The sequence below is a fragment of the Podarcis vaucheri genome (assembly GCF_965113315.1).
Source record: "Podarcis vaucheri genome assembly, chromosome: 16".
In the NCBI taxonomy this organism is placed as follows: domain Eukaryota; kingdom Metazoa; phylum Chordata; class Lepidosauria; order Squamata; family Lacertidae; genus Podarcis; species Podarcis vaucheri.
This window is the reverse complement of record NC_138754.1, coordinates 27,645,813-27,673,230: the sequence shown is the minus strand read 5'-3', so window position 1 is coordinate 27,673,230 and position 27,418 is coordinate 27,645,813. Positions and strand designations below refer to the sequence as shown.

Sequence of the window (27,418 nt, the reverse complement as noted above, 5' to 3'; positions counted from 1 at the left end):
CTAAATACTTGAAGGGTATGGTAGAAGACAACAGCTGGAAAATCAGACAGGTTGGGACACTAAGGCCTCTCTTGTTTGGGGTTTGCAGCATTTTCCTTCTGCCGTACATAAACACAGTATTTTTCCCTACCTTGCCCACAGACTGCCTCTAGTCTAGTCTAGATTACCACCTCCACAGCCAGCAGAACAGGTTCCTTCAGTCAAGAGCAAACACTACTATTCTACTAAGCGTAAGAAACATCACAGAGCTTTTTTCAACACACAGGAAAGGCAGAACTGGCTGAAATGTAATGTAAATAGAATCAGTAAGCAAAAGAGAAGTTTTTTTCACACCGCGGTGGGACTTATTAAAATCATTTTTGCACCACTGGTTCATAATTTTCTATGAGATGATGGAAAGTCTGGTAATTAGGACTTCCTTAAGAGCAACAGATTCCCATCTGTCAAGAAAACACAAGCTCAAATGAGGAAATGTGGAATGATTACTTTGACAGTGGGAAGTATTCTGCCTACTGAATAATTATTCTTCTTTTAAAAAGTCAAACATCACACCTTAACTATGGTTGGTATAATGCCTGAATTGTCAGTCTTCCAATTATCACAACTGGATTTGTGTTAAATCCAGCAAACCAAAATCAGAAATGATGACTTGAAATGGACACCAAATACTGGTGTCCCTTCTCTCTGCCCCTCCCCCTATTTTGCTATAGCATCTGAATGTATAAATCCTCCTACAGTGGGAACACCTAATTGGATTGTCATCCTTCAGCTAGCATAATGACAAAGAGCAAAAATGAATCACCTGTTGATGTAACTTCAAACCAAATTATGATCTTAGAAAGAAACTATTTAAACTGACTCTTAAGAGGAAAATATTCTGATGACCATAACTGGCTGATCTAAAACAAAAGGGGGGTTATTACTTTCTCAGTAATGCATCATTATCCTTATGTGAGGCAGATGGAAAGTGTTATATCAACATTGCAAAGATTCAAGTCAGGTCCTGAGCAGAGGGATACTAATGATACAACATCAGTTCATGTTCACCCCTGCACTTTTGCAGTAGGCAACGTATTTAATATATTTATAACCTGCCTTATCATACATGGTAACATATGTTAAAACAGTGAAACGCTGTGCAGTATTCAAAAAGCATCAGGGAGGTTAAAAGTAAGGCCTGGGAAAAGAAAACTACCTTTCACCTGCACCTGAAACTGCTAAAAGTAGGTGTCGGGCAGCTAGCCCTGAGGAGGGCATTCAAAGGCTGGGATGCCATTAGCTTTGAACCTATGTGCAACATGCTCCTTTTTCATGGGTATCTGTCAGAGCGGAAAGAGTGAGAAACAGATAAGCAGTCTTACTTATTCGTGTGACAACATATGCAAGAAAACATATTGCCACCATCCTAAAACTTAACACAACTGGACAAAGTCTTTTCACTCTTTTCACTCTTTTCTTCTAGTAGTAGGCTTCTCACTCAAATTAAGGCAACACTAACATAACAACATGAGCATAACATGGGTATTCAGGTGTCATCAGCTGACAGCAATAATTTCCTGGTCTGTCTGTTTCTGTTCACAAGTCTTGGGAAATAGTCTAGTTTTGGTCCCACACCTTCACATTCCTTAACTCGGGACAACAGAGAATGGTATGATATGCAAAGAAGAGACTTGTACAGAACTCAACAACATCCTGATTATGCTTGTTAAGTTAATTATAATGTAATATAAAGTAGTATCTGAGCCTTGAATTGTCAAAAAGATTTCAGAGTACTGCAGCTGCATTTTGACTTGGCTCTAGAACTGTGCTGGGTCAGTCTTGAACACAACCACACGTTGCAACATTTGGATCCCATGCCTCCAGTCTCCGCCCGCCCCACCGTTTTGCTCTACATTACCTAGCAGCTCAATTACTTAAGTCTAAATAAAGAAAACTAACAAGAAAATACCTTCAATAATGATGATGCTGTCCCAGTTTTTGAAAGTTTTGTGACCGCAGATACTGTGGAACTGTTTTCTGGTTTGACTTTTTCCACCGTTTGTATTTTATTTATCCCAGGCACCTTGGGCATTGAACCAACGCTCCGGCTAGCTTTCTTCATTCTTGGCTACCTGTTTGATATGCATTTACAAACAAATCTAGAAACAGAAAAGAATTGTAATAACATTAAGGACAAATACACTCTCTAACAGCATGTTTCATACTGTTTCAAAGTTGCCTTTGCCAACCTGATGCCCTCCAGATGTTTTGGACTACAATTCCCATCAGCCCCTGCCAGCCCCAGTGAGGAGGTTTAAGAGCCACAACATTACAAGAGAAGGACCTTGCCAATGCCCACTGTCAAGATAAAACTTTTGCTTCATTAGCAGTTTATGAACTGAGGTTGTCAGCACAACTCTCTTTGCATAATTTTCCAATAACACTTGCAATAACTTGAAGGATGCAATTAGCTCAAAATGAGCAATTATTTTGTACTTTTTCAACTAGAAACTGTAGTTTATTCATTGGGAATAAAGCATGGACAGGACAAGTCTGAAGGTATTTCATTTACAGTAGGGAGAATAGAATGAAAACCAAGGATTAATAATAAAATGGTACTTAAATGGTAAGCAGTTCTTCAATTAAGCGGCCATAACATAATTTAATGCATAAGATATATTTAATGCTTGATGTAAATCTTGAAAAAAGTTCATGAATAAAATATAATAAAGCAAAAGGGAATTGAAATTACCGGTACTTGAATATTGCCCATCAGTAACGCAATGGGTGAGTACATATGGACAAAACAGCAAAATATTATAGGGACTTCAGCTGTTATATCTTTCTTCTATACTATTTATAGGAATCTTACACGCAGTAATATTTTTATCCAAAAGAAGGATCACATTCAATGAAGTCATGCAAAGATAATCTAGAATTCCCTGGCATGGAAACATTGAACATGGCCTTAAACCAACCAGCCCAAAAGGAGCTGTCAGAATTTCTGCCCCTTTCAATTCCAGGCAGCATGACCCAAGGGTCATTGTCACCAGTGTCCCACAATGGAAGGATGCCGCAGACAACTTCAGTTTTCCACTTACACAGGAGAGAAACAATTATGGAATTTGCCCAGGCAAAAGCATGCCAACCTCCTCACCTCCATTTCTCCCCCAAGAAGAAGCCCTTAGTGGTTAAGTTTACAATGCTGGAGGCCTCTCTAGTTAAAGAATCTCCTGCTTCCAGGTCTGTCTAGCCAAAGGCTTATAGTTTATTGTCCTCCTCAGGATTAAAGGTTGAGCTCTTTCTCCACTGGCTCTTTCTTGCTCATGCTTTTCTTTGAAGGTCTGTCTCTTCCCCCAAGTGCCACAGGGATGGAGCAAAGTGACAACCCCCCCTTAAGGTTACTAGGTCTCCTAGACAGCAGGGTTTGGTCCAGTGACAGGGCTGTTGCAGCTAGGGGAAATGCTGGCAGGTCACATGTTCCTCTCTCTTGACTAGAGTAACTACTAGATCCTGGGGTCACCCAACCACCCTCCCTGGGATGGAGGTTCGGCTCCCCAAGCTTGTTTACCTAAGCCTAACCCTTTCTTGCTTCTAGCCTCCAACCTGGCAGCTTCTCATCTGGATTGGGTATGTGCTCCCCTGCAGTTTGCCCCCACAGCAACTCTGTGCTGCTTGCCTTCCTCTCCCTGCTCCTCAGCTGTGCTGGTTGAGGTCATTTGCACCAGGCCATGTAGAAAGTCCAGCACTCCCCACAGGCCATGCCCATGTTTGCCCAGATTTCACTGGCTGCCTTTATAACATCTACTGTCTATGTTTTAGATAATAAATCCCACTGGGGCCTGTCAACTGTTCTTTGTACAGAGACAACACTAAAACTCAACAGCTTTCTCAATCTGCAAATCTCCTTTTAAAGACATCTAAGCTAGTGGTTGTCACTACAGTGAATTCTGTTTAACTGAACCAGTATGAAGTGACATATAATAGTTTTAGCTGTTTGTGTGGTTCCTATGTTGGGCGGTTACTAATCAAGTTATTGCTGTCATGGTCTACTCACTTATGGAGTGTGTGTGTTTGTGTGTGGATCCAAAGATGTGCAAGCAGAAAAATCACTCCTGCTTGGGCATTACCAGTTTTGTGCAGGCAGAGAAATTACTTCTGCTTCTGCAGCACCAAATTCCCTTGGTTTCTGAAGCCCTCCCTGCTCCATTCTACAGTTTCAGAGGATCCTTCAACAGTTAGGAACATTGGGGGGGGGGGCAGCAGCAGAAGGGGGTATCATGGGGGGGAAGGAGCCTGGAAAGTTCCACTATGGGAACATTCAATCTTCTCCATATATCCATTGTGTGTTTTTTTAATACTGGAAGTCACCTTGTGACACTATGGCCCTAAAAGGCAGTCTAGAAATCTCTTAAAACAAACAAACAGAGATGGAAAGCAACGGTCAGAAATACCAACAGTCTTATTAGTGTTACGGAATGATAACCAGTAGTCAGAAGCTCCCCCGCACCCCGGCCCTTTCTTACTTGGAAAGTATCTGAAAAAAACATTAAAAACAGTAACTTTCAATGAAATGGTTACTTTTTATATGCCAAAAATGGCAGCCACAAAGCCAAGGCACATAACAGAAGTTATTTCTACAACATTTGGAGAGAGAAACTTGCACCTTCCAACTCCACAGCAATGACTTCTTAGCAACTGCAACTCCAAATTAAATATCAAATATCACTTCTGCCTCTTTGTGCATAACTTGAAACTACTGGATCTCATTGTCTGAAATCTAAAGTCTTCTCATGTTATTTAAAGCAAATGGTGTAATAGGACACAAATATTTCATGACCAGGTAGCAACCTAAAAATATGCATGTGTACTTGGAATTAAATGTCATTGAATTAAACATGATTAACTAAAAACATTTTTGTTTAGACAAGCCTACCCAGATGTTTAGAAAGTTGATGCGAGTTTTAATTTAATTTTAGTCTGTTGTTATTTTAGCTTTTCAAAAGTTTCAAATTATTGTGTTAATTTTTTCTATTGATAATCTTATTGTTTTATCGATTTTGTAAACTGTTTTGAAGGTTTTTTAAAACAATCAAGCAATGCATAAATTTTATGGAAGAAATAATAACTAAAATAAACATCTCAATAACATATATAAGTATCTAAAAAAAGAATAGTTTCTTCTACAAAAGTAAGTTAAGATAAGCTTCCTATGTAGGATTTCAATATCTGAGTTTAAAAGTAAAGGTAAAGGTACCCCTGACCATTAAGTCCAGCCGGGGACGACTCTGGGGTTGCGCGCTCATCTCGCTCTATAGGCCGAGGAAGCCAGTGTTTGTCTGCAGACAGCTTCCAGGTCACGTGGCCAGCATGACTAAGCCGCTTCTGGCAAACCAGAGCAGCGCATGGAAACTCCGTTTACCTTCCCGCCAGAGTGGTATCTATTTATCTACTTGCACTTGATGTGCTTTCGAACTGCTAGGTGGGCAGGAGCTTGGACTGAACAATGGGAGCTCAACCCATCGCGAAGATTCGAACCGCCAACCTTCTGATCGACAACCCTTAGGCTCTGTGGTTTAGACCACAGCGCCACCCGCATTCTGAGTTTAAAAGCAGCACACCTTTTAAAAGGTGAAAGACTATCTTTATGTTAATTCTATCATGTGTTACAATTTTAGTAGGATAGTCACAGAATATCTGCAAGTAGATATAGCACATCCTTTAAATAATGTTTAGGTTAAGCAATGTCTGCTTTTCATTAGTATTTAAATACAAGCCAAGATATCTTAAGAATGCTAATTCCTAGGCCTAAAACATTGTGTAAGATAGCTTTCCAGTGGCTAATAGTGCGATCTGATACATGTCTACTCAGAAACAAGACTTACTGAGCTCAGCAGAGTATACTCCCAGGTAATAGTGTATAGGATTGCAGCCTAAGAGTTGAATACTCTTCAACTAGAAAATGCAAATAACTGTATTCTTGAACTTAAAGTTGTAACATAAATATTGAGACTCTAATAAACATAGCCGCAATTCAACTTTACAACATCAAGAGTTTTATCAATGAAATCACAGGGAGCTTATGATCATAATGAATAATCAAACACAATACTCATATTCCCACAATGTTTGCATGATGCTTTTAGGTCAAAGGAGCAAAACGACCAGAATCAAAAGAAATAAACATCTAGTTCACATGCCCAAGAATGCTCTTTGGTTTTGTATTACTGAGAATGTCCAAGGGAAAGTGTACCTATACCTATACCTCCACCGGGTGCATTCCAGTACACCATACTGACATTAGTTCATAGGATCTCAGAGGGTCTTGTAGGGAATTGTGTTGAACTAGGCAACTTCAAGACAGACTTTTACAAGGAAGAATTTAAGACCTTACAAAGAAAGATGAAATTACCAGTGTTTTAGTTAAGCAGATGTTTATTCCTTTCACATTTCTCTTTTTTAACATTTAATTATTAAATGCAGAACTCTTTTAGCTACTAGGCTTTCTTGAAAGTCACATGCATAATCCACTTGAAAATTTCTGAAAGTTGTTCTAGCCCTTAGTAATGTGAGACAAACTTATTTTTAAGAAGTAAAAAAGAAAAAGATGAGCCTAAATCCCAATGTGGGTCTGTGGTGTGACTGCTATTTTTCAGGTTCTTCTCTTTCCATTCTGAGGTCAGTCACTTAGATTCAAGACATATCAGGGGCCTTGTTTGATCCATGTTGCTATGGCTTTAGTCACATTGCAGAAAGCTCACATACTATAGTTGAGAAGCCTACTGTTACAAAGCTTCAGAATCCTTGTTCTAGACAAAGATATATAGACGTCTAATGATTTTGATAATTAAGTGCTACTCTTAAAGTGATTAACATGCTTTTCACAGGGAAATAATGGAATCAATGTATCTGGGACATGTAAATGAGTGCATAAGTAAAGGATAGCTTTTTATTTATTTATTACTAGTTTCTTATGTAATAATATGGCACAGAGCAGAACTAATGATGCCAGAAGAGGAGAATGATAAATGTTTTGCAGTAGGTAATAAATGTAACTAACTAATTCTGGAAGCACATTTTCTTTTATTCTCACTCAAGCACTAATTACTCTTAGTATTTTAATTTCCTTTACATAAAGAAACAAAGCATGCTTCTGCAGTTACAAATAAATCAGGTCAGGGTGTTTGTTTTTAATTATGCTTCCCAAGCACCAAAGTATTTCCTTCATCATCTGAGACAACAAGCTCAGAATCAGTAAGCAAAATGCATACATGTTCTCAAATGTATGAACCTTGTACTCTGTACTACTTGACCATCATTCCACTTCATTTTCATAATTCCACAAAGGATCATAATTCACATTGCATTGGTAGAATATTAAGATTATCTGTGTTAATATTGTCTTCAAACATGAATGCATCAGGGCCCAACACACGGATTGCATTCAATCAGTTACAAATATGATTGTCAAAAGCAACACAACCTATCTACCTATCTGGCTCTCTCAATGTCCATATCTTCAGGTCAACAGAAGTGCAATAGATGCTCAAAAAGCTCTAAAATGTGCCCACATAGTCACAGTTGACTTAGAACAGTTATTCCTCAGCAACTATTAAACCTTGGTCGGTGGTTCGAATCCCCGTGACGGGGTGAGCTCCTGTTGCTCGGTCCCAGCTCCTGCCAACCTAGCAGTTCAAAAGTACACCAAAGTGCAAGTAGATAAATAGGTATCGCTCTGGCAGGAAGGTAAACGGCATTTCCATGCGCTGCTCTGGTTTCACCAGAAGCGGCTTAGACATGCTGGCCACATGACCCGGAAAAACTGTCTGTGGACAAACGCTGGCTCCCTCAGCCTATAGAGCGAGATGAGCACCGCAACCCCAGAGTCGGTCACGACTGGACCTAACGGTCAGGGGTCCTTTACCTTTTTAATACCTGAAATACATCAATTACATCTTCATCATTACAGTTTACAAAATGGGACACTTAAATCTCATCAGGATATCAATGGCTTTTCCATTAACCTGATACTTGATCAGTTCATTTTATGGATGCTGCATTGCAATCTGCATCCCAGCCATGCAAAAAAGTTTAAGGTAACTGGAAGAGCACTGAGTCATATGCCTCTAAGCTGTTATCCAGGGCACACCACATGTTTCAGAACTCATAGCCAAAGCACCCTACTCATGCCTCAGGCAAGGATTCACAACAGGTATCCTTGAATCTATAATATCCATTCAAGCTGCTTTCTGCAAAGTGCAGAAGAAATATATTTCCCTTTTATTTATTTATTTTAAATCTTATCTGAACTGAAGTACAGAAAAGAAGAAAAACGTTACTCAGAAGGAGTTTGTGGACATTTAGTTAACCTGTCTGTTTAGCCTCTTTGTTGACCATGAGTAACTGTTACAAGTGTAACATTCAGCAGAGTATTCCTCACAAATTTTCAGGAATCCACCAATGAAATCACCTAAAGGATTCCATCTTAACTAAAGTGTTAGGGGAAAGAGTATACAAGACAGGCACAAAACAGTCCATTTTTAAAATGCAAAAAAACAGAAACCAACTGTTAGCAACAGCTGAAATGTTTATTTAATTTGCAAACACTTTACGTCTGTGGTGCACTTAGGGAAGCCATTTTCATTAGCCAGTCTCTATCTATTCTATCATAAGAAGAAAAAACTGCAGCCACTGCTCAATTAGGGGATGGGGAAAGAATTTGAATGCTGTGATGTGGGCTGGTATTAAGACGGGTTCCCAACACCTAGCACTGGTTTTGTTGCACTGTTCTCACTTATATACAGCCACTTGTCTGCCAACCTGTGTAAGATTATTAAGCATGGATCTTTCATAAAAGTTGCTTTCAAATTTTTATTTTAGACCACCAATGGCAAACAAATAGGGGAGGTTGTATTTCACGGCAAACAGTAATGCACCCATTCAACAGTGGGACTTTATCTGGGTGGAAATATGACGACATAAAACTACTCAATTTGGTTTCTACTGAATCTATAACCTGGTTCAGATGCAACATTAAACCAAGGGGGCAGAACCTCCAGGCCACAGCCCTGATTAGGACAATCAAACCTCCTCATTTGGCCCGTAAAGCTGTTTCTTGCAAGCCATGCCCACCTGCCGTACACCTCATGGTGATGTCAAGTGTGGGGAAGGCAAAGAAGGGGCTTGGACAAAGAAGCTTTGTAGCTGAATGGCAGTGCCTGTAAAACACCCTGTATAGCACTTCCCAAGTGCCAACAACCAGCTGACTGCAGGTGCTTGGGAAGCCTTGTGTGCAGTGTCTGAATATCAGACACTGGGGACAAGTGCAATGCTGAGCCAGAGAGGCCTTTTGTTTTGCCTAAGAGATGTTGTTCATAATATAAACTCAGACATGAACTCACTGAGTAACATTAAGAAAGGCATTCTTAAACTCATCTCCACCTTTGCAATGCAGGAATATTTGTCAACACTGCAAGGCAGAGATTACTGAAACAGGGTGCAAAAAGCACCGGTGCTCAGTTATGAAAATCAGGGTTATGATTTCATATTACTGGGATCACTGCTGCATTATGACTTTTATTGTTGTAGATGTTAATCGATATTTTAATTTGTTTACAGTTCTTGTATTAGTGTGTACATCTCCTTGTGACACCATATAAAAGGTGGCATAACAGGCTTAAATTTATAACAAAACAAAGAAACAAACAAAACACTTTGAAGTGAACAGCCAGAAGTAGTACCATAATGTACTATATTATTTATTAATTATAGTTAATATTTCCTAAGTACCTTCTCAGCCAAATGGCGCTCAATACTATGTTTAGTCTTTCTAATATCATAATAAACTGCCCCAAACAGCATAGCAGTAAAAGAGGAGCAGGTGGTGGTTAAATATTATTTATTTCGTCATCTTAGTTCTAGTGCTTGCTCAAACTGGATCCAATATCTCAAACCTCTTCTGGTTTGGAGTGTCAGTTGTATTTATATAATTTATACTCAACTTTTCCACACAAATCTGTAAAAGCAGCTCATAAATTTTAAAAATAAAATATCGATTTTATGGTGTATTTTAATTGCTTCTTTCATTTCTTAGTTATTGTATCACAAATTGAATTCCATAGAGTTCACACTGTAATACAAAAAAACCTACAATATATAAAATCAATATGACTATTTAATGTAATGGATGTCCTCTCAGTCTCTAGCCATCTGCCACAGAACCAGACACAGCTGAAAGATCACAGCTAGGGAACCCCTGTGCTATATATGGTCTTAGCTCAGCCTCCCCCAACCTGGGGCTCCCAATTCCCATCACCACTGACCTTGCAGGTTGCTGCTAGCAGCCCTACAACAGATGGAAAAAAGCACCAGGAGGCTGAAGGCAGCTGCTCTGTTGACAACAATATCAAGTGCTCTATGTAGGTACTGAAGACACACCTCTTTACCTTGGCCTTTAACACTTGATATATTTTGAGAAGTCCCCTTAGTTGTTTTAAACTATCTTTCATACATTTTAAAATTGCTGTAAACCAACCCGAGGCCTTAGGGTGAAGGGGGAGTAAATTATGATGAGGATAAGAAGAGATCCAGTGTGGTGCAGTGGTTATAATAATAAAAGCCTACTCAGCTTTCCAAACGTTACTGAAAGCATGTGGAAAAAGCACTGTAGGTGTTTCGGGCAGGAACAGTAGAGGGAAATGTTCGTACCCGTAGCCAGGGACTGGGGATGGGAGCTGATGCTAATCCCATATACACTACCGTGAACTCCTTGGCAGAAAAGTGGGAAAGACATGTAACAAACAACAACAATAATAATCACAGTCACCATACCCCGCCTTTCTACAGAGGGTCGAGGCGGCTTACTGAGGATGGAGAAATGACATGTAACTAGGGGTAACTGGGGGGGGGGAGAGAGAGACATCGTGTGAGGAAAGACCAGAGGCGGAACACGGGGGTGGGGAAGAGCACAAACAAGACCCCTGAGGAAGCGGAGGGCGGACCCCGAGCCAGGCCTGGGCGGCCAAGACAACGGCGGCGACCCTCCGCCCCGCCTCAGAGGAGGGAGGTCGTTCTTGGGGGGTGAGGGGGGGCGTTTCCGTTCCCTTTCCCTTCGCCGCCCCCCAACTCTGAACCCCGTTCGGTCCTTACCGGACAGCGCCGCTTACTCCTCCTTCTTTCTCACTGGGGGGGGGGGGGAGGCCAGGCCCGGTAAGGAGGGAAGAGGACGCGCTTCTCCCAAGCGGCGTCGGCGTCAGCGACGACAACAACCGCCGGGGCTGCAATTACCCCTCTTCCCTCAGAGTGCTAGAGCGCCGTACAGCGCAGGCGCCGAGCTGGGGACAGCACCGCGCAGGCGTGAAAGTTTCGGGAACGCCGAGAGGCAGCACATCGGGCACGGCGGCTGACGAGCGAGCCAAGAGTCGCGCGGGGCATGCGCGGCTCCGCTTCGGTTGCCTTCCTCCCTCTCTCTGCTTATTCCCCCGCCCGCCCCGCCCCATCCCTCCGCGCGCGACGCGGGGCGGGAACCTGCGAGGGAGCGAGGGGGCTCCTGAACAGCGAGGAGGGGGCGTTTGAAAAAGGCGGGAAACCCCCGAGGGGGACACTCTGAGGGAGGTGGAAAACTACCAAAAAGAGAAAAGCAAACTGGTCCTCAGAGATGTAAATGCGCGATAAAGCAAAGGCGTCTTTATAACATGGTCCCAGTCATGTATACCTGCTATATTTCCACTAATGAGAGGGAATTCTTAACCTTATACAGTATTCACGTTATTGAACTCCCCCCCCCAAAAAAAATTCCTGAGCTCTGCGCCTTTTTTTGTTCAGCTCTATTTTTAAGGGTCACTGGCCAATTTTTACGCACGCCTATTTTGAGGTACAAATAGATAAGATCTAATTTGACCATATATGGTGCCGATTACCTTAACAAAGTTTCCTTCCAGGTTCAGATTATGAAAAGGGATGGGAAACATGTCATAAACTACTCGATTTATATCCAAAGAGTTCCAGGTGAAATACGTAGTCCCCCATTTTATCCTCACAGCCCTGTGAGGTGGGTTATGCTGAGGGGCAGTGACTGGCTCAAGCCTACGCAACCGGTTTCATGGCTGAGTTGGGATTTGAACCCTAGTCTTCCAGGCCTGTAACCACTACACCACAATTAATATCCTGCTCTTCCAAAGGAGCCCAGGGCAGCAAGGTGGATGTGCTGCCCCCTTCTGCTACTGTATTTAGCTTAATCCACACCAAACAGAGGTGCTGCATGCTGCTGGGTTGTTCTTTTTTTGGACTGAGGGATCACGCTTCACATTTGGGTGGGCTGCTAGACATGGACCTTTTTGTCAGAAGGCCCAATTGCCTCATCTGGTTCAGAGTACCTCTCTGTAGCATAGACTTGTGTGCCAGCTGCACCCTCTCCTGGAGATAGAGCCTGTCCACCAACATCAGAATTCAGAGTGCTGGTTTTGATATACTGTATAAAGCCCTGAACAACTTGGGGGCTGCCTTACTATGGAGTCAGACCTCCATCCCATCTAGCTCAGTATTGCATGCACTGACTGGTAGTGGCTCCCCAGGGTTTCAAGCAGGGGTTTCTCCTGGCCCTACCCAAAGAGACCAGGGATTGAACCGGGGACCTTCTGCATGCAAAACAGATGCTCCACCACTCAGCTGTGGACCTTCTCCAACCATTTCCACATGAGGCTGCTCAGGTGCTAAAAATCATCCTCTACAGCCCTGCTCTTGATTCTCCTGACTTTTGAAGTGAAATGCTGGCAGCGACAGGGGCTTTTCCATTGTTGCCTCTGACTTTGAAGTTCCATCCCAAAGGAGCTTCATCTGCTCCCACCATCTTATTCTTCCCAGCACCAGGTAAAAACCTTATTTTCCAATGTTTTTAATCTATAATTTTGTTTTACGCTGTCCTGCTGTGGTTTTGTTTTATGCTGTTCCTATCCATGTTTTTATTATCTTTTGAAGCTACTGTGAGAGGTTCAGCTAAAGTGCAGCTGATAAGTATTACAAACCAAGCAAATATTTAACATCTATATGAAACCAGAGGGAGAATTTATCCAGGGATTTGGACTGGGGCGTTGTCAATATGCTGATGATACACAGCTCACTCTCTCCATTTCATGAGCATCCACAGTTGCTTTGGAGGTCTTTAATTGGTGCCTATAATGATGGATTGGAGGCAGGCTAGCAAACAGGGTAAAGATGCTGCTGAGCCATGTTGGAGGTGTACATCTTGTTTTGAATAGAGCTGCACTCATATCAGTTTCATTGTTTGGGGTGGGGTGCCCCAGGGCTACCAGGGGCCAGCTTTTGTACAACTTTGGCTGGAATGCCAGTTGTTTCCTTTTCTTACTCAACCAAACCTGATCATAGTCACAAATGCCTTGGTTACATCTTGGTTGGATTACTGCAATTTGGAAGCTTCACCTGTTATAAGATGTGACTGACCAACATTTTCCTGGGGAACATGCAACCACAATACAGTGGTACCTCGGGTTACATACGCTTCAGGTTACAGACTCCGCTAACCCAGAAATAATACTTCGGGTTAAGCACTTTCCTTCAGGATGAGAACAGAAAACGCGCAGCGGCAGCGGGAGGCCCCATTAGCTAAAGTGGTGCTTCAGGTTAAGAACAGTTTCAGGTTAAGAACGGACCTCCGGAACAAATTAAGTACTTAACCCGAGGTACCACTGTATTGATTCTTATGTGCAGTCACCACTAGCTCATTTCTAGGTACAATTCAAAGTTCCTATAAAGCCCTTTTTGAACGACTCCTTTCTCTCACATGAGCTCACCTACCCACTACTGTATGCTGTTCTACACAGGCCTTACTCTCTCTGCATCCTGCTGCCATCATGCCCACCTAGATGGAACATGTTGAGTGACGAGAACTTTTTTGTTGTGGTGCCTGGATTGTGGAACTATATTTGGGGAAGCCTGGTTAGCCACCTTCTTAAAGGTTTGCCCATATCTGGTCAATACTTTCTTTGCTGGCAGCAACCTTGTAGGCTGGGTTTGGACTTAATTTTTTTGCTCCTGCTGTTGCATTTTAGCAGTGTCTGTATTTTTGCTCTTTGTTCATGTTATTGTTCTGGTTGTTTTTAATTGAAGATGCGTAAGAAATCTGGTGGGGGGCATCTCAAAAGGCAGGGTAGAAATTATTTTTAAAATAATCCACACAAATGTCCTTCAGCTGTGTTTATTAGATATGGACCATATGCTATTTTTCATGTACAGTCATGTTTCCAAGATGTTCTCACTATCCATATATTCCATAGCTTGAAATGGAAAAGGGTTAGTAGACCAATCCACTGAACTTGTGTGCTTGAGCTGCTGGCTTTTCAATGAGATTTTCCAATTGCTTAGGCCTGTGATTCATTTTATATTAGCTTATATACATGGCTTTCAAAGATTACATTTCAGTGGAGCAGTCCCTTAATTGATGAAACATCAACCAGGTCCTCTATCCCATTCTTTTATTGCTGCCTCAGGGGCTTTGCACAGGAGCTGACATGCATTTCTTATTTTGCTGAACTGCAGTCTTCTTTTGTACAAATAGCTGCAATGTGCATGATCAATACTCTTAATAATAATAATATACCTGCAGTGTCTGGCCAGGTAAATGCCCAGTGGCTCTGTTTAAGAACAAAAAAGGCACAGAAAATAGTACTACAAGAGCTTTCTGGAATCCAGTTGCATCATTTCTGACATATACATTTTCAGTATGATATAATCTTAGTTTATTTAATATCTCTGTTCAAATTTAAATATGAATTAGCCTACCATTTTAAAGGGTGGACACTCACGCCTGACAGCCCCATGCTTTTATGCAGCAGGCATGATCATTGCAGGTATAGTAGTAAACCTGCAGCAAAAGCATGACATACTGACAATATACCTGCACCTGCATTTGCTCTTTAATAACTGGTTGGTTGGGGATTAGATATTTGGATGGTTGGTGGGAATTTATGAATGAGGCTTAAATGTGGAGGACTGCTAAGGATGTATTTGGGAGAGGTTACTATCTGGGAGTTGGGGGAGTCATTTTGGCATATAAGTTAATTATAGCAGAGCTTTTCCAAGTGTGTGTCACGGCACGTTAAGTGTGTCAGCTGCAGTGTGTAGGTGTGTCACATGAACGAACCCCACACTCCTCTGGGGCTTAAAAGGTTTAGTTTAACCTCCGGTTTGCTAGTGAAACTGACTTACTGTGTCATGAAATGATGCAAAACTGAATTACTGTGTTGCGAAATGATGCATGTCCAAAAAGTGTGTCACCAACTTGAAAAGTTTGGAAAGCAGCTGTGGGGTGGCTTCTATTTCAGTTGTTGTTTTCTGTAGTAAACAACAATACTGTTTTGTGGAGTTTATTGTGCTTTTGTATGTAACTGTTGTTATCTGTTACAACCCCATGGGGAACAGTCTCCTTAGGTAAGGGAAATACATTCTGTAGATGCTCTGAAACATTTTCTATACTATGGCTGTTTCTGGGCATTTAGACACTGGCTCTGGAGCTGAGCCCTGGTGGTGCTAGGATATTAAGTTAGTCCTGTCTTCAAGGAATGCTTCACATATTCATTCTGTTCCAGATACAGCCTGCTGAGAAATAAGACCAGCTGAGTCCATTAAACAGATACGGAATAAATTTATTTAACATTGTGTACAAACAAAGACTACAAATGCCTTGGATTTCCTTGTTTCCCAAATACAGGTTTTTCAGTCCCTTTTCATTTCCTTCTTTTTTATGACACCTTTTAAATTTACTAACTTTTTGCTGTGTTTTTTTTTGGACCTGTTCCAGACAGACAAAAGCACTAGAAAAACAATTATATTCCACAGCAGTTCCAAGTGCTCAGCATCTCTCTTCAGAATCAACTTTACTGTTTTACTTTTCTGAATTGAACTCTTTCGAATATTGAAGCAAGGAATATTGAAGCAGTATAAAATGCCAATGCAAAAATGCTTTTAAAACACGAAGGCGGTCTTAAAAACAATGACAACAAATATTAGCTTCATGGCTGAAATGTGACCTAGCAGTGAACAAAAAAAACCCCTCTCTATAAGCTGAAAATGCAAGCATTTACGGTATATAATTTAATTACATTTATACTTAAATAAATAGTTTATTCACCTGCTTTCCTCTGAATTCAACATGGATCATTAACAGAAGGAAGTTACAGAAGTTACATAGGCAAGTCCAAGTAAAACCACAGAAAAAGGATGCATATTTCATATTGTCGAACTCATAAATTTTTACCTTATTTCAGCTTGATTACTTTAGCTGTATAACTCAGTATTTTTATTCTGTATTTCTACTGCTTTGTATAAATTTAATTTGGACATAGAAGCAGTTAACAGAATCACTTCTACGTTGAAGATGCTGAATGATGCATTTCCAGCTGTTAATACATTTTTGTGGGCTTCGATTTTGTGATCATTCATCCAAGATAACTCCAAAATTTAAACAAACCTAATATTTACATACTAATTTACCCTTGGGCAATCCTTGGGTATTATCTGATTGTTGTTTTTTAATTGCAGGGCATGTGTCATGGGAAAACCATTAGCCAAAATTAGTAACTTCTTGGTTCCCCTCATTTCAGTAGAAAATTCAATACAGTACATGTTTAACTCTCCCATTGAAATTAATGAGAACTAGAATAGCAAATGTGGACTGAGTCATATCTACTGCCAGCATTTCATACATGTGGGTGATGGGTCATTGTTAAAATGATACAAGGCCTGTAAAGCAGGATGTCAGTGCAAAATCAACTTCATTTTTTCCAACTTGCTCAAATAAGCTAATGCCAAAAGATCTTTTCAAGTTGTGAGAATGCTAGTTTAACAGAAGGAAAGATTAAGACAGAAACCTGTTTATAATAAAATAGCCTATTTGCTGTCCTTTCCACACAGTAACTTACAACCATCACTAATAATTTCATCTAAATTCATTATAGCTTATTTTGACTGTAACACAGTGAGGGCAAGAGTTCCTACGGTATTCATGTGATAAATGCAGTTACTGCATGATATCCCTTCATGAATCCTTACCTTTTATCATAGAAAGCAATTACTCACAGGAGGCCTGTCACCTCTCTTCTTGGTCAAAACATGCCATCACATTGCCAGAACATATGCATTCACTTTTGTACACATTTATAAACTATGAGTAGTTTCTTCCTGACCAATGATAAAAAATGCTGACTTGTATAGGACATGATCAAAGGGGAGTAACTGTCAGCAAGTTTACCCTCTTAAAATATTTTTTCATTGTTTATCAATGTAAGGCTTATCATCTGCATTAGCACTCCCTGCAGGAAAGATTATGTGACCATTCCTGCTCCATGGAGATCCAGATTAATCTGGGTGAATAATCTTCACCCAGAAGGCCATTTCCAGATTCAGCTCTCATTCAGAATCAGGAATCCTACTCAAGTGATCTTTCTCAAAGAATTGGCGGAACACTACGTGATGGCTAACCTTGGATATTGACTGGAAATTACTTGAAGAAATTCTCCTGTAAGTCATCCTGCCTCAGGAATTGAATTCACATAAGCAAATCCAGTCAAAAGTTTGTCTAAGACCCTCTGTTACGGTCGGGATTACATTACATCACTAGTGCTGCATCAGCCTTAGTCCTAATCTCCAGACTGGTGAGAAGGGATGTGATGCTGAAGGCATGTTTTTGCCATTCCCAAGTACTTTGTCTTTTTACATGTAGGACTGAATGGCAGTCACACTGTTATATAAAGAATGTAAATTGGTGATAACTGAAGGGACACCAGTGAAAGTAAGCCTGCACCTGGTGACCTGAGTTTTTCTGGAGGTGGCAGGTTTTGCTTCCTGTATGTAATCTGATTGATTTACTTAGCTTTTTCGAACACAGCAGGGACCACTGATAACTAAGCAAGCTTCTACCTGAATTATGGTTCTGCCCCTTCATAAGCCCTGCATTTTTTCCTGATCATGCTAAAGGCCACAAAGCAGTGAAACCCAGGAGCTAACTTTTAAGTATTGGTAAATATTTGCACAGACTGCCAGAAGGGTTGTCAGTGAAAAGAGGACCAGAACATAATGGTGACGAAGAGATGACAGAGGATATGTACACTTTATTTTGATGATTCTTTTTCTCTCTTATGAATCAGTTTTAAGAAACTTTCTGGAGGAATACCTTCCTTGACACTAACCTGGAGAGTGATGCTTATAATATAAAAGGAGTGATGAAGTATGGAAAAACAAGAGCGATACATTCCTACTGAAATGACACTAGCAATTGTTTTATAGCCTGAAGCATACTAAAGGCATCCTTCCTGTGGAGACTCTTGTGGTCAGAGCCAAGGAAATGAAGAACCTCTACATTTGCTTACTCTTGTAGAGTTAACAGGCACATGCTAAGAAGCGTACTGAGAAGCCATAAGTCACTAGACTGCAGTATACTTAAATGTTAATCCAGCCATGACAGTGCACATGCAGAGCTTTGCTGAGGCTAGGAATTTCCCTCTTCTCTACTTACAAGTGCAGAATTATTTGGTCTGTGAAGGTTTATTAGAAGAAAACAGGAACCCGCCCCCTGCCTATAACAGGCTTTGGAATGTGCACGACTGTATACCTAAGAAAGTGAAAGTGGTCTGATTAGACAAGTACTCTTCCATTAGTCTTTGTGCCCCTTGACAAGCTCTTGGGATAGGAGCTGGTTCAACCCTTGTGGTGAATTGATAGGCAACAGGGCTCTCTTGGTTGTTCTCAAACAATAATAGCAAAACACAGGGAAGTTATATTGGAAGGTCACAATATCATATTCATTCACTCAGTCATTCACACCCAATAATATTAAGGATCTATGCTATGGATAACATTCTGTAAAATGGACTATTCTGTAGGTAACTTGTAGTTTTAAAACCAGAGCATTGAGAAAGCTACATAAGGAACTTGGAATCACAGAAGAGGAATAAAAACACCCTGGGTTTCTTGGAAGCGATTGGGAAGAGGCCTTCTAAAGTTGTATTTTATAACATTAAGGCATAGAAATTAATCTTCAAAAGATTCCATAAGATTATCTGCCAAGATTATCACCTTGGTTTATCAGTGATATGCAAAACCTGTAATATATGCCCACCCACTTATAATTAATTTAAAATTTCCGAGCTATACACCAAATGCATCCCAGAAGAATGGGATCACCATTGGAGGGCCGGGCTCCCTGCTATAGTTGGCACCTGAATGTGAAAAAAATCAGTTGCCCAAGCTTCCAGAATTCACAGTGGAGCAGAGTAAGAGAAAATCCTTTCAGAATATGTATTTTAAAGGCAGGTAGAGGGAAAGCCTAACCTGAAACTATAGGTTATTAGTTTTTTGCATTCACAAACAACCTAGTATGGTCAAAACACCTTTGTTGTTGTTGTTGTTTAGTCGTGTCTGACTCTTCGTGACCCCATGGACCAGAGAACGCCAGGCACTTCTGTCTTCCACTGCCTCCCGCAGTTTGGTCAAACTCATGCTGGTAGCTTCGAGAACACCACCCAACCATCTCGTCCTCTGTCGTCCTCTTCTCCTTGTGCCATCCATCTTTCCCAACATCAGGGTCTTTTCCAGGGAGTCTTCTCTTCTCATCAGGTGGCCAAAGTATTGGAGCCTCAGCTTCACGATCTGTCCTTCCAGTGAGCACTCAGGGCTGATTTCCTTAAGAATGGAGAGGTTTGATCTTCTTGCAGTCCATGGGACTCTCAAGAGTCTCCTCCAGCACCATAATTCAAAAGCATCAATTCTTCAGCGATCAGCCTTCTTTATGGTCCAGCTTTCACTTCAATACATCACTACTGGGAAAACCATAGCTTTTACTATACGGACCTTTGTTGGCAAGGTGATTTCTCTACTTTTTAAGATGCTGTCTAGGTTTGTTATAGCTTTTCTCCCAAGAAGCAGGCATCTTTTAATTTCGTGGCTGCTGTCACCATCTGCAGTGATCATGGAGCCCAAGAAAGTAAAATCTCTCACTACCTCCATTTCTTCCCCTTCTATTTGCCAGGAGGTGATGGGACCAGTGGCCATGATCTTCGCAAAACACCTTGGGTTGTATCTAATTGAGTGCTGCTCCGAGCACACCCACTGAAATTAATGGACATAAATTAGCAATGTTTATTAATTTTGATGGTTTTTCTTTGAATATAACTAATGTTGGATACAACCCTTTATTCACTCAACCAATTCTTGGTCAAATCTGATGCAAAGTTATTTAGGCTACTGCAAAAGAGAGGACTTTCCCCCTTTTGGGGTGGGGAGCTTTAGAAGGATGCTGCATACTTCTTTGGTTTGTTTTAGTCACTCAGGTAGTACTGTTCCCTTCCTGCCACTCCCATTCTTTAAATCTCTGAAAAGATTGGAGGAACAACCACCTCCAAGACTAACTAATCTGGTAATCTGTAGCTTGTCTGTGAGAGGCACATGGAGGGGACATTAAGATCACACATGCATTTGCCAGTGTTGACAGAGGAGCAAGCCGCTTCCCCAACCTAGTATGTGATGCCAGAGTGCTGCATTAGTGCCAGGGGAAGGCTAAGTCCCCTCTGCCCAAGTGAGGTGGAGGAAGCACTAGTCTTGATACCCAGATAGGGACTTCAGTTTGGAAATTGTGAGCTTGGGAGCAGGGCAGCCCTAAGCTCTGAGTAGAAGCCCTTGCTTATAGTAGCAGCTTAGGCAGGCAGTGGGACAGAGGCACCCTCTAGAAGGAAGGAATCCTTGTCTTGAGGGGCTTTCCTATGAAGTAGCGACTTGCTTATCACCTGCCCACATCACCCCAGTTATGTTTCATCCTCAGAGAGGCAGAAGGCCATGCTGATGTGGAGACCAGTACAGTGGTACCTCGGGTTACATACGCTTCAGGTTGCACACTCCGCTAACCCAGAAATAGTGCTTCAGGTTAAGAACTTTGCTTCAGGATAAGAACAGAAATCGGGCTCCAGTGGCACAGCAGCAGCAGGAGGCCCCATTAGCTGAAGTGGTGCTTCAGGTTAAGAACAGTTTCAGGTTAAGAAAAGACCTCCAGAACGAATTAAGTACTTAACCTGAGGTACCACTGTATACTGAAAGGCAGTCCTGGTGGTTTTAAGAAAACTCCAAGCAGGGGAAATAAGAACCCCTTCACTTGAAAATATGGATCATTTTTACAGTATGTTGCATGCTTAACAGATCATTTAAAACAAAAACAAAAAAACAACCCTTTCTCAATTTTCAGATCTGCATAAACTGAGTACCCTAGTTTCCCAGCTCAGAATTGCAATTATTCAGGAAAGCATAGGTTTATAATACTAATTCATAATTATTAATACTAATAATAAAATCAATTAATTGCCTAAAGTAATTGTCCAAAATCTCCCACATCTACGTGCCTCCATGTAAGAATTCACCTGCTCATCAAAGCAGCTCTCAAGGTTTCCAAAGCAAAGGCATCCTCCTTACAACTATGCAGTATAAACTATCAATTCAATATTAAAATTACAGTTTTATGTAAATTTTAAAAAATCAATAAGTCAGGCAAGGTGAATTGGCACATTTGTAGTCTTTGTAGTATTGCTTTTCCAGTTGTAAGCCGCAGCTATAGATAAGTAACAACTAATGATGCATGAAGGAAAATAGCAGCCCCTTTTGAATGAGAAGTGGTGCAAATTCAAAATAATAAGTCAAAAAAAGACGAAGCCCTTAAGAAATTACGGTTCTCAGAACAGGGTCAAAGCAACCCTCCCCCCAGCCCCCGCATCTCAAGAAAAACATTTAAGGCCTCTCTAAGGCTTCCATGTCATTGTAGAGGATCTGATTAGCTCTTTAAGCACCACCAATCTCTGCAGCTCCCTTGTGCTGGTTCTTCAGGTAATACAAGTCCAGTACAACTACATGAAAGACTGTGATTGTGAGACCAGTTGAACTTGCAATACAAGTATGACTGGAATGTTAAGGAAGGACTATCTCTTATACTTGGGGTGGCCCCAAACTTCCCAGGAACAGGCTTGTGTAAATCCAAAGAAAGTGTGCATATAAACTTTTAGTACCGTACCAAAAATTGACCAAACAGGGATGCTATGATACTGTATCATAGGGAGATCCTTTGCTAACAAGATACTTTGGGATATTTGGACAGGACGCCCCATGCTCCTCCCGCTTTTCCTTCTTTGAAGAGAGCCGAAGGAGGCAAGCTCAGTTCAGCCTAGAATCTGTTTGTATCCTGAATCCATGGAATGATCCCAACGTCTGAAGTTTTCCTTCATCCCCAGCCTTGCATGGCCACGCCCAAATCCCTCAACAATAGAGTTTTGTCCAGTACATTGATCATCAATATGGAGCGGGATTAATCAATTCTGCCATTCTACTAAGTGGGAAGGAATCTGAGATACCATATTTACTCAAATGTAATGGGCACCTTTTTTGGCCAAATGACATCACAAAAATTAGGGTGAGCATTAGATTTGATGGTGCATTAGATTTGATTGCAAGCTTGAAAAACACTGCGGACATAGCAAATACTTTTTGGGTTTCAAGGTTTTGAAAATTGAGGTGCGTATTTGATTCGATGGCACATTAGATTTGTGTAAATACAGTAGCTTGGTCAATCATTTCCCAGCCCCATAGCTCATGCGTCCGTCCCCTATAAAGCCATAGGGGAGAACCATTGACTAGAACATCCTCCCTCATCCTAGTGCTCTCCAGATGTTTTAGACTGTAACTCTCATCAACCCCAGCCAGCACAGCAATTGAGGACAGCTGGCTTAGAAGGTCAGAAAGAGAAATGGTTGTATGGGATGAGACAAAGCAGGGTAGAAAACTGCAATTCAGACAGTATATCTTCCTGTTAACAGAATTATCCCATTTTTTTTTACCTCTAATAATAATACTAAATTTAATAGCATGTTAGATACCTTCACTTTTTTTTAGCACCTCCACAAATACTTTGCAATCCACACTTCTTTTTAAAGGCTTGATTGAACAGCAAGGGAAAAGGGAGAAGTAGAATTTAGATTATAGTGAAATTAGTCTAGAGAAGAACATTTGTAACATGCTGCAGCCCCATTTGGCTATAACATATCTTGGCTTACTAAGCCAAAATACGAATGAACTTTGTGCATGCAAATGCTGTCCCTTTCTCTCTTCTCTATGTCCCATGACTGAAGACATACAGTACTGGGTTACTTTACCATAGTTTCCTGTTACATCCAAACCAAGAGACTATGGCTACCGTGTTCTAATCAGTGCCTGAAACTGTGAAAGCTGTAAATGATCAACTTAACTTTCTGCACACTATTTACCAGGAGTCCTGCAGCTGGATCAGGTCAAAGACATAGTCCAGCATGCTTCCTCTGGGAAGCTCACAAAGCACCACACAACCCTCTCCCTGGTGCCTCTGACACTGCAGGTACCCTGTAGGCAACACAACTAATAGTCACTGAAGGGCTTATCCTCTATAAGATTTGCCTAATCTGCTTTTTGAAAGCCATTTATGTTACTGGCTATCACACCATTTTTGGCAGCAATTTCTGTTGTTTAAGAGAAGAGAAGGGAGGAAGGGCAGAACGAAGCACACGAATGCAAGGCTCGTGCATATCTTGGCTTAATAATTTAATTTATTAATTAACGGTATTTCTATGCCACTCTGTAACCAAAGTTCTGTGAGTGGCTTACACAAAAATTGTTAAAATACAATAATGACAATTAGAAAAACAATAACAGTATAAAATAAAGTGAGAACAATAAAATAATATAATAAGCTGAAATAGGTTACGTCTAAACAGGGACAGTATCGTAGCCTTGGTAGGAAGAGGAGCTAAGCAATATCAGATTCCCATATGAATAATTTTAAGGAACATGAAAGATGCGGGAATACACATAGAAAATGACAAAACCTCTCCTCTCTTTCGGAATGTGTGATTTCATAATACCCAAAGCAGCTGACATTATGGAACAGTACCAAAAAAAAAACCCCATCAGTAAGGCTGTCAAAGCATACATTTCTCCACTATCTTTTAGTTTTAACAAGGAGAATCACTTTTATTTATCAGAACTTAGGAACATGACAAACCTTTGTGGGAGTCTCATTCCCTACTTCAATCCTTCTCCTGAACCAAGCCAACAATTTAGTTTAACATCTTAGCCCTTTATCACACTTTTAATAAGGAAGGAGGGGCTCTGTCTTCTTCTCCCTTGCCTGCAAGCAGTTTCTGGTCTTCTTGGTAAAATTGGTGGCATGTATGGGTATAACTAAAAATTATGCTGGATGACCAAGTGGGAAGTGATAGGCAAAATATCTCCCCAAATATAATTTAAAATCAGAGCAAATGCAAAAACCTCTCTGTCCATTTGAGGACTCTGCAATTAGTTCATGTTCCCAGTTCCCAGCACTGATCCTTTCCCAGTGCTATAATTCACTGGTGCCTAGATACGGCTACTCTGAAGTCCATGAATGTCTAGGATTTCTGAAAAATACAAAATGCTCCCTGCTCAATCAACCATCATTGTGTAGGTTATCAAACATCTTATCAAAACATTTATATTTACCAGCAAAAAAGGGGTTGAGGTGGAAAAGACAATTTCCATAAGCAACATACAAAGTCTCAAGGAAGAACATAAAAATTCAAGTATCGAAAAAGCGATTCTGATGAAAGTTTAGGTCAAGCAGCTGGGAGACAGCCATTGACATTTGTCCCCAGATCTCTGAGGAAATGTTATGGTGTTTATGTGTAGGCACAACCTTCATCATCTGGGTGGAGAACTGGATAAAAGTTTTTTTCCTTTTTTATATGGGGAAATGGGATGAAGCTCCCCATTTTGCAAGTGATCTTCTATTCTATTTAGAATGCCTGAAGAATTTAGCAAATCTTTCACATTAGCATTGCCCATTATTTTTTTGGTTCATAAAGAAAGTAAGGTCATCTAAATACTTGCCATCATCACACCCTCCCCCAGTCTCCTTTAGCACACTGGCCTTAATATGATGCAACAGGAAGTGCCTCCTTTATCAACCCCTACCCAAAAAGGGACAAAAGGCAAGAAAATGTGGTTTCTTCTCTCCGTTTCCAAGAAAAGAGGCAAGTCTGTGACAAAAACATCAACCAACCAAGAGGTCTGATTGTATATGAAGCCTCTAATTCATTAATTAATTTATTAAAAAGAGACTAGTTGAAATCAAGATTTAAATTTCCATGTAGAGGGCATCATAAATGCATATACTTTGCAGTATTCCATTAAAAACCAAAACAGCAGCTATTAAAGCTACAGTTTTGATATATCCTTTTGCTCTTCACAAGAGGTCCAAGTAGAAATCTTGAAGCTTCCCAAAGATAAAATTAATTCCATTAAAAAAAACAAAACCCACAGAGGAATCTGTTCTTTCACATACCCCACAAGAAACAGTTTTTGCTGCTCAGGGCTACCCTCTGCTGGTTGAAAACTCACAGCACAGCCTGGCCCAGTTCTTTCTTGTTCTAGTGGTCAAAAGAGGAAGGAATCTTTCTTTTTCTTTTTAAAAAAGTCTTCAGCCTATCATTGCCTGACAGATAGCAGAGGGACTGAAGGCCTTACTTCCTCCTGGTAGGCAAGGACAGACCAGGAATGTCTGAAGGAGTAACGTGTTTCTCTCATTCCCAGAGTGGGGCAGTTCACACCCATGGCAAATTCCACACGGACTGATCAAGGCTCCTACACTTCTGTGGAGAACAGGATACTCTGTCTCTTGCTATCAGGGGTGGGGATAGTCTCTAGCTGCAAGAAGTAGAGGAGAACTTGGACCTGGAAAGCAAAGGAGAAAACAGGTCAGTGAAAGCCAGTGTAGTGAAGTGACCTAACTATGAGGGCAACTGCTTTATGTAGCAGATTTTGGATGCTGTATACTCAACAGGAGATCCAGGTTGGAGCACAATCCATGGGAAAATTAGGCTATCTGTTCATTTACTTATTTAAAGAATGATTTCCACTCTTCAATAACTTTCCTACGACAGTTTACTGTTTTTATTATGTTGTGTAACAAAATACAGAGAAAACTTTCAGTAACGTTAGAGACTGGCTGATAGCTAGAGCAAGCTTAATCCCACAAGGTGAGCCACTGGGCTTTGCCTTGCCTTGGGGACACTATGCACTCATTAAGTTGCAAAACTTTTCTTGGACTACCCCACTTCCTTACCTGGGACATGACTTCTAGTGACCAGCTATCAGTCATGGCTATTGGCTGAGTTGGATTAGCAGGGATTTTACTATCTTTTTCCGATGGCCTGAGCAGCGTTGGTCCAAAAACAGTTGCCAGATTGTGAAGTGACATCTTGTTGATGTTCTCCTTCTCAGCAACCCTGAAGCAATTGGGTAGAGGCAGCGGAGGGAGGGAGGGAGGGAGGGAGGGAGGGAGGGAGAGAGAGAGAGAGAGAGAGAAAGAAAGAAAGAAAGAAAGAAAGAAAGAAAGAAAGAAAGAAAGAAAGAAAGACAGTTTCATTTCTGCAGCTCAGAAGATGGTTCTCATTTATACCACCCTTGCAAAGACTTCAAATCCTAGCAAATTATGGTTTAGTTTTTATAACAAAGACAAGAGGTGCTCCATTCAAGGTCTTTCCACTGTAAGAAGCTATTTGTGATAACAGATTGTGGCAGCAGCAGATGCAAAGGTGATAAGAACAGGACTGTCCATCTAAAGTTCTATGCAAGCCAGATTTTCACTATATTCTGTTATCTGCATTGCAATGAATGTTAGCTTTGAAGTAAAAAAGAAGTTATTGTTCCTCAAATCTTGGTTGATATGAATTTTGAAACTAGGGCAGAGATGGGCCCTAGGTCAGTTCTCCAATACTTGTATGAACGTTGTTATTTTATAAGAACACTAGAGTGGCAAGCAATCCATGGGGTTTGTTCAAGAGGAATGAGGACAAGGAATGACACCCCAACACTTCTACGTAGGAGCTACCACTGTAGACGAGCCATCTCAGAGCAGTAGTCTCTCTTAGAGCCAAGCTGAAAAGGTGTCTTGACCAGGTCTATTAACCATATGCGTTCAGTTATTACTCCCAACAATGCCTAGGAATGCATTCCAGGAGTTCCACAGTAAGTACTGAGAGATGGTCAATGCTGTAAAAGGACATCTAGCATTACCTTTTCAAATGGTCCAGGAGAAAAAGGAATGTGACAAGGTTGGGTTCTGGAAGAGACAGCAGTAGGTTCAGCATACAGCTTTCCTTAGCAACTGGATCTGAAAGTGCTAGAGGAGGAGAGGGGGGGAAAGCGTCAGAATGGGAGCACACAATTCAGCTTCACAAGGCATGGAAGGGAGGCTAGCCTGGCTCCTCCCACTCTTTTATGATCGTTATAGTGAAGATTTTTTAAAATTCTGAAAGGCCTTTAGGCTGCAGGCCATTTTATGATTTTTAAAAAATAATACAGTGGTACCTCAGGTTAAGTACTTAAT

General features: G+C 41.0%; 2 protein-coding genes across 2 annotated transcripts in view; both read right to left on the bottom strand.

Annotated features, from left to right (window-relative positions):
- SPECC1L (sperm antigen with calponin homology and coiled-coil domains 1 like) overlaps window positions 1-11,270 on the bottom strand; it is a 50,660-nt gene extending 39,390 nt beyond the window's left edge. The window contains exons 1-2 of the mRNA XM_082203055.1: window positions 11,128-11,270; window positions 1,949-2,138 (exon numbers count right to left, since the gene is read on the bottom strand). Of these exons, the coding sequence (XP_082059181.1) occupies window positions 1,949-2,101 (153 nt within the window). The 5' untranslated portion in view covers window positions 2,102-2,138; window positions 11,128-11,270. The remainder of the gene's footprint in view (window positions 1-1,948; window positions 2,139-11,127) is intronic.
- Window positions 11,271-23,582: 12,312 nt separating this feature from the next.
- BCR (BCR activator of RhoGEF and GTPase) overlaps window positions 23,583-27,418 on the bottom strand; it is an 89,577-nt gene continuing 85,741 nt past the window's right edge. The window contains exons 21-23 of the mRNA XM_082203011.1: window positions 27,106-27,211; window positions 26,153-26,315; window positions 23,583-25,761 (exon numbers count right to left, since the gene is read on the bottom strand). Coding sequence (XP_082059137.1) covers window positions 25,672-25,761; window positions 26,153-26,315; window positions 27,106-27,211 — 359 coding nt within the window. The 3' untranslated portion in view covers window positions 23,583-25,671. The remainder of the gene's footprint in view (window positions 25,762-26,152; window positions 26,316-27,105; window positions 27,212-27,418) is intronic.